Source organism: Histoplasma capsulatum, genomic scaffold, assembly GCF_000149585.1.
Source record: "Histoplasma capsulatum NAm1 scaffold_2 genomic scaffold, whole genome shotgun sequence".
Classification (NCBI taxonomy): domain Eukaryota; kingdom Fungi; phylum Ascomycota; class Eurotiomycetes; order Onygenales; family Ajellomycetaceae; genus Histoplasma; species Histoplasma mississippiense.
In genome coordinates this window covers 2,454,161-2,461,480 of record NW_001813981.1, presented here as the reverse complement: position 1 = coordinate 2,461,480, position 7,320 = coordinate 2,454,161, and the positions used below count along the sequence as shown (strand labels likewise).

The window sequence follows — 7,320 nt, the reverse complement described above, 5'->3', positions numbered from 1 at the left end:
ACTAGAAAATTTCCAAACCGCTCCACCGAGAACGGACTCGCCTGGCTGGGCTGCGGAGTTCGATCATGGCGAACAGGCAAGGACGGAAGCTGCTTTTAAGCCCGGGATGGGGAGAGCGTTTCCCGGGGTTCCCGAGTTCAATTCCGCAGAGTTTGCTCTTTTCCGCCAACATAACCGGAATGGTATGCAGGGAACGTCAAGCCCAGCGACTTCCTCCGCACCGATGGTGAACGCATACCAACCACAAATGATGAGATATGGCGGTATGAACTCGGGATACATGGGCATGATGAGTCAACCATACAGCATGAGTTTTCAACACCACCACTCCCCACAGAAATCAATGCAGGAAGATAAAGGGAAAGGAAGGATGATAGAATTAGACGAGCAAAACTGGGAAGCACAGTTTGCAGAGATTGCGGCGTCGGGACAGAAAGATGAGGACGCGGAAGCAAATGCGGCGATAGAGGCAGAGCTAAATGAAGTCGATAGGTCAGTTCACACCGAGACTGATGAGTTCGGGCACTTTGAAGATATATGGAAAGGCATACAAACTGAGACTGCAGCTCGCAGACAACTGGTCAACGAAGAACTAAATTTCGACGATATGAATTTGGGCGATTTCGGTGACTGGGATCATTTTGATGGTGCTCTTAACACTCATCCCAGAGACCCTATGATGGGCGACTACCTCTTCGAAGAAGAGAATGCTTTCAAATCAGTCAATAACCCATTCGAAGAAGGAGTACGAATCATGAGAGAAGGCGGCAACTTGTCTCTCGCGGCGCTTGCATTCGAAGCTGCGGTGCAGAAGGATCCTAAGCATATCGAAGCGTGGACGATGCTAGGATCCGCGCAGGCCCAGAATGAAAAGGAAAGTCCCGCCATCCGCGCATTAGAACAAGCCCTGAAACTTGATCCTAATAACCTCGATGCCCTCATGGGCCTTGCCGTATCGTATACGAACGAAGGCTATGACTCCACCGCGTACCGAGCCCTCGAGCGCTGGTTGTCAGTCAAATATCCCCAACTCGTAGACCCGAGCACTCTCTCAGGTGATACCGACTTGAGCTTCACAGACCGACATATCTTACACGAACGAGTCACCGACCTCTTCATTCAGGCCGCGCAGCTCTCTCCTCAGGGCGACCAGATGGACCCTGATGTCCAGGTCGGTCTAGGAGTCCTCTTCTATGGCGCTGAGGAATACAACAAAGCCGTTGACTGCTTCACTGCCGCGCTTGCGTCCACTGAATCTGGAATTTCCAACCAGAAGGACCAGATACACCTACTTTGGAACCGCCTCGGGGCTACGCTCGCCAACTCCGGCCGGTCTGAGGAGGCAATCGAAGCCTACGAGAAGGCCCTCACTATAAACCCCAATTTTGTTCGCGCTAGATACAATCTTGGCGTCTCATGTATTAATATTGGCTGCTACCCGGAAGCAGCACAGCATCTGCTCGGGGCGCTGTCCATGCACAAAGTCGTGGAGGACGAAGGGCGAGAACGTGCTAGAGATATTGTGGGCGATGGCGTTGACGAGGCTCAGCTAGAGCACATGATTCACATTTCTCAGAACCAGAGTACGAATTTGTATGATACACTTCGACGTGTGTTTAGCCAGATGGGCCGGCGAGATCTAAGTGATTTGGTTGTAAGTGGGATGGATGTTTCCGTGTTCAGATCTGAGTTTGAGTTTTAGATATTGAGTGATGGAGAGAAAGGGGTATTTTGAGTTGGTTGATTGGCTATATTCGACACGAGATATGATGTTCTGGAGCATTTAGATGAAGAGTCATGTCTTTCAGCACATATGAAGTGTGCTCAAATACCAATAACTGTTTTCCGATCATTGATATATCGTTCCCCAATGACCATATGTTGTTTTCTTTTACTCACGCAATGCATTTATGGCGCCTCCATTTTCATACTAGAAATATGCTACCTACGAATAAGCATGCATAGAGATCCACTCAGTTGTCTATGACACAGCTCTACCGCTGCTTGGCTTGTGTACTGCGTAGGTTATCAGTCCTGTGGCAGAGCAATATGTACAAATAATTTTTTAATAGAACAAAATATGTACAAAGTTATCCGTATATGGAAAACTTGTTTGGTGGAATTTCTGTATTTCTCTACATGAAATGGCAATTTGTAGCCACTTTAGCCGGAGCCGGTGTTGCGTCACAGAAATAGCAGGCGGAACAACTCTCTCCGCCATATCTACTAAAGTAATTACCCAGCAACATCTCGGCCGGTACGGATATATTAGGCTAAGCTACTCCCTTGCCAATTGCTCGCTTTCATCGAAGAACAAGGGGCCTGTTCCGTATCATCCACAAAATTAATCTGCACGCCGAACTCGCGCTGACTCGATTCAAACCAGAAGAACACCTAACATCCTGGCTCAAACGAAAATCCAGCCCCAACAAAATTGGAGCAAGAAATAGGTGTGCAAGGGGGAGAATAACGGCTTCAAGAAGGGCCAGGAACCAGAAATGCCATCTCTAACTGGCGCTCAAATTGCCGCTCGCTCCCTTCACGGCTTAGGAGTCAACGTCATCTTCGGCATCGTCGGTATCCCGGTGGTGGAAGTCGCGGAGGAAGCTATCAATCTGGGCATCCGGTTTATTGCGTTTAGGAACGAACAAGCATGCAGCTATGCGGCGAGCGTGTACGGGTACATGTCGGGAAAACCTGGGGTTTGCTTGGTTGTGGGTGGGCCGGGGGTTCTACACGGCATAGCTGGGGTGAGTAGTCGATGGATTTTTCCTCGTTTCCTGCTTGAGTTGATTCTTATGACATATAATATTGCGATGATTAGGAAAGTTTCAATGCTAACAAGTAGATGCTTGTTATTTTAAAATATATGCATTCTAGATTGGAAATGCCGCTGTGAACGCATTCCCACTACTAGTCCTTGCTGGATCAGCGGAATCGCATACGATAACTAAGGGAGGTTTTCAAGAGATGGACGCAATCTCGCTCCTCACGCCACACACAAAACTTGCTATACGGCCGTCGTCGCTGGAATCAGTGAACGATGCCATTCGGAATGCGTATAGAACATGTTGGTATGGAAGGCCAGGCCCCACCTTCATCGATCTCCCTGCAGATTTAATTCAGGGGAAAACGGCGGCGGGATTTACATTACCACCTCCTAAGCTTACGCTTGTCCCGTCTCCTCCTAAATCTAGCGGCGATCCAGCGGTTGTATCGAAAGTGGCACAATTATTGAAATCAGCACGCGCACCCCTCGTCGTTGTTGGGAAGGGTTCAGCGTACGCACGAGCAGAGTCATCCATCCGCGAGTTCGTGGAGAGGACAGGGATACCTTTCCTACCAACACCGATGGGTAAGGGCGTGATACCCGATTCACACCCCCTCAATACATCCAGCGCACGAAGCACGGCTTTGAAACACGCAGATGTTGTACTTCTTTTTGGAGCCCGGTTAAATTGGATTCTCCATTTTGGCGAAACACCTCGCTGGTCCGGCTCTGTCAAACTTATTCAAGTAGATATAAACGCGCAGGAAATTGGGCACAATGCTGGAGTTGCGGAGTTAGGAATAGTGGGTGACATCAATTTGGTAGCTCAGCAGCTTCTCTCCTCTCTAGCTGGCTGGCAGTATAAGCCCGCGTCCGCTACATCACCGGATTCATATCCATCCCTCCTTGCCGCTTCTGCCACGAAAAACGAAAATACTTCACAGAAGAAGGCTCTTCTTCCCACTCAACGCAATGAATTCCTGACATTCCAACGTGTCTACCACATTATCAAGACCACTCTAAATTCCCTCTCGCCGCCGCAAGAAGGTAACATCGTATATGTCTCAGAAGGTGCTAATACAATGGACATCTCCCGCTCCGCTTTCCCACTGGAACACCCGCGCCAACGCCTTGATGCTGGAACAAATGCCACTATGGGGGTCGGATTAGGCTACATTGTCGCCGCACACGCTGCGTACAACATCCCATCATCGCCGGGCAGCACTCACATACACACACCGAAGAAGATCGTGGCACTGGAAGGTGATAGCGCGTTCGGGTTCAGTGCGATGGAAGTTGAAACTCTTGCTCGCCACCGCATTCCAGCGTTGATCTTCATAATGAACAATTCGGGCATTTACCATGGCGACACGAAGACAGAGGGTGAGTGGAAGAATCTACAGAATGAGACCGTCAACGAGGCCAATGCGAAGAAAGGCCTGCGATCGACGAGTTTACTCTACGAGACACGCTATGAATATCTTGCTGCAATGTGTGGGGGGAGGGGATACTTTGTACGGACGGAGGAGGAGCTGGAAATGGCGACAAGGGAAGGCTTCTTGGAGGATGAGAAGGTTACGATTGTCAATGTGATTGTGGAGCCGGGAATTGGGCAGTCCATACAATTTGGGTGGCAGGCGGCAAAGGACAAAACCACTGAAGCAAAATTGTAAGGGGTACTACCGTACCGAGGCCGAGGGAGTAGATATACGCAGCACGTGTCATTTTGCTTATTGGTTAACGAATACGAGTGTACATAATTACGATTTATTATATTCTGGAGGCATCGTGGATACATTCGAAGAACAATTTCACCTCTCTCCTGTTTCTATTCCCGTCTATGTCTGAGAATCTCTCCATTCTGCTATGACAAATCAGGCGGTAGATTTGTCACATGACTAACCCTGCATGAGGCTAAGCCAGGCCGCGGGCTGGTCCAAGGTTTAAATGGATGATCGTTAACTTATCGCTAATGGCCACCTTGCATCTTGAGGTCCTGACGGCGAAGCAGGGAGCAATTGGAGCCATCGTGCGGTGTGGAGCTTTGGCCAAGTGGCGATTGCCCGCTTTCGATTTACTTCCCGGACCTCGCGATTGGGAATACCCCTGAAGCTTGGTCTTTGATTTAATCAGGCGTCCTTTTACAAAAGTCTGCGCAGCTTTTGCTCGATATTTTTTGTAACTACCAGTGTTTGTCGTCTAGTCTTTCGTTTCAAACTATAGACATTCCGTACACATTTTCATTTTATACCTCACGAGCCCACTCTTTCTGGATCAGCAATCGGCTGCCTTTCGCCAACTCCTGAGTTCAGACGAATATACTCCGTACATACCACACACTTCACCATATCCCCTATGAAATAGCCAATAGTTAGAAGTGCATTTTTCCAGGAGTGATTAGCAATGCGCTCCGCCTCTCAGCTTTTCTACTTAGCAGTCTTTACCTGGTTGAGCCCAGCTAAAGGTGACAGCCATGTGTCTAAAGCGAGAGCTCACCCCCCGACTGCCTGCGCAGTATGTTCACATTTTTAACTTCAACAATCTCCCCTTTAATAAAGGATGATCAGTGTGTAACAGGCCGTTTTTCGATCAGATCGATCCGAAAGCAACCGTGACAGATGCTTGTGCTTCCTTCGCTGCTCTCGACGCCTTCAACGACAAAATCTCCTCCCCCATCCGATCTGTCACCCATGACACAGACTTCTTTTCTTATTACCGTTTGAATCTGTTTAACAAGCAATGCCCATTCTGGTCTGATGATGCGGGAATGTGCGGCAATATTGCTTGCTCCGTTAATACTTTGGATTCAGAAGACGATATTCCCCCAATCTGGCGGGTGGAGGAGCTGAGCAAACTGGAAGGCCCCAAGGCGGGACATCCGGCGAAGGAGCTCCGGCAGGAACGGCCAAAGGAGAAGCCACTCCAGGGTATGCTGGGTGAGGACGTGGGGGAGTCCTGTGTTTTCGAGTATGATGACGAGTGTGATGAACGAGACTACTGTGTCCCTGAAGACGAGGGCGCGACGGCGAAAGGGGATTATGTTAGTTTACTAGATAATCCAGAGAGATTTACGGGTTACGGGGGAGAAGGGGCCAGGCATGTCTGGGATGCGATATATCGGGAGAATTGCTTCCTGAAACCACTTCCCACTTCTCAACAAAAATCACCCCTCAAGTTTCCGCTTGGTAATTTTCAGGCTGTGAAGGATTTCAAAAAGGTTGTGGACAAGCATGAACGAGACCAAGTAGTCATGGCTGCATCGCGGAATGAGGGCTATCCGTTGGATGATGAATGCGTAGAGAAGCGTGTCTTCCACAGAATCATCAGCGGCATGCATGCCTCCATCTCCACTCATTTATGCTGGGACTACTTCAACCAAAAGACTGGGCAGTGGTTCCCCAATGTACAATGCTACAAAGAACGTCTCCACGACCACCCAGAACGCATCTCAAATCTTTACTTCAACTTCGCAGTCCTTGTTCGCGCTGTGTCCAAGATCCAAAAGCACCTACAATCGTACTCCTTCTGTACCAGCGATCCGCCACAGGATATCGATACGAGGCAGAAAGTCTTGTCACTCGTCGACACTATTTCATCACAGCCGAAAATCTTCGACGAGACCATCATGTTCCGCGATGAAGCTGCTAACGGCCTCAAGGAGGATTTCCGCAACCGCTTTCGCAACGTCAGTCGGCTCATGGACTGTATTGGGTGTGACAAATGTCGGTTATGGGGTAAGCTGCAGACAGCCGGGTACGGCGCGGCCCTCAAGATCTTGTTCGAATTCGACGAGACGAAGAACGGCGAAAACCCCCCACTACGGCGGACGGAGTTGGTGGCTCTCATCAATACCCTCGGACGGGTATCGCATAGTATCACTGCTGTGCAGAACTTTGAGCAAGCGATATTGTCTGGAACGGAGGATAGTCTGCCCGTCCATACAACTCTTCCGATAGCTTCTCCACTCTCCCATGTGAAGCCTGAATCTCCTAAAGGTAGAGGCCAGGATAAAGAGAAGGTAAACCCTTCGCGAAAAGATCAGAACGATGAGCGCAAGACTCTTTCGGTAGAAGATCTAGAAGACGATGATGGCGAGTGGACACAAACGACAACTTCTAAACCCGACCCCACAATCGAAAAGCAGGAACAGGGAATCATGGATGTTTTCTGGGAAGAATTCGATGTGGTATGGCGGGCGTATTTGTATGTGCTTAATCGTTGGATTAAGTTTCCCGTTATAGCGTACGTTAGCAATACTTACTTCATCCCCACCAGCCAACGTGACATTTCTAACGTGAGACACAGATGGAGAATCTTCCTTCTGGAGCTTAGCCGGCTGTGGAATTTCTGGCTTGGAGTCGCGGTCCCGCCGCGGTCTTGGGAAATTCGCATTCCCAATCGCGACGAACTTTAAATTATAAAAGGCTTCTGGACGATACGATAGGTACAAAAATAGAGGTTCGTCTGATTTGGAAAATAAAATGGAACATTTTATTACCGTTACTGCATATCCCTTCATACCTTCCCTTCATGTTACCTTGTCCCAAGGC

General features: G+C 49.1%; 3 protein-coding genes across 3 annotated transcripts; all 3 read left to right on the top strand.

Annotated features, from left to right (window-relative positions):
• Positions 1-65: 65 nt before the first annotated feature.
• Positions 66-2,143, top strand: HCAG_02806 (peroxisomal targeting signal receptor; the record flags this gene model as incomplete). Its single annotated transcript, XM_001542585.1, has 4 exons — positions 66-182; positions 407-1,654; positions 1,966-2,020; positions 2,073-2,143. The coding sequence occupies 4 exons, from the start codon at positions 66-68 to the stop codon at positions 2,141-2,143; spliced, it is 1,491 nt and encodes a 496-aa protein (XP_001542635.1).
• A 355-nt stretch (positions 2,144-2,498) lies between these two features.
• HCAG_02805 (conserved hypothetical protein) lies at positions 2,499-4,443 on the top strand (the record flags this gene model as incomplete). Its single annotated transcript, XM_001542584.1, has 2 exons — positions 2,499-2,750; positions 2,881-4,443. The coding sequence occupies 2 exons, from the start codon at positions 2,499-2,501 to the stop codon at positions 4,441-4,443; spliced, it is 1,815 nt and encodes a 604-aa protein (XP_001542634.1).
• An 800-nt stretch (positions 4,444-5,243) lies between these two features.
• Positions 5,244-7,184, top strand: HCAG_02804 (conserved hypothetical protein; the record flags this gene model as incomplete). Its single annotated transcript, XM_001542583.1, has 3 exons — positions 5,244-5,284; positions 5,348-7,012; positions 7,046-7,184. 3 exons carry the CDS (start codon positions 5,244-5,246, stop codon positions 7,182-7,184), a joined length of 1,845 nt encoding a protein of 614 aa, XP_001542633.1.
• Between the last annotated feature and the right edge of the window lie 136 nt (positions 7,185-7,320).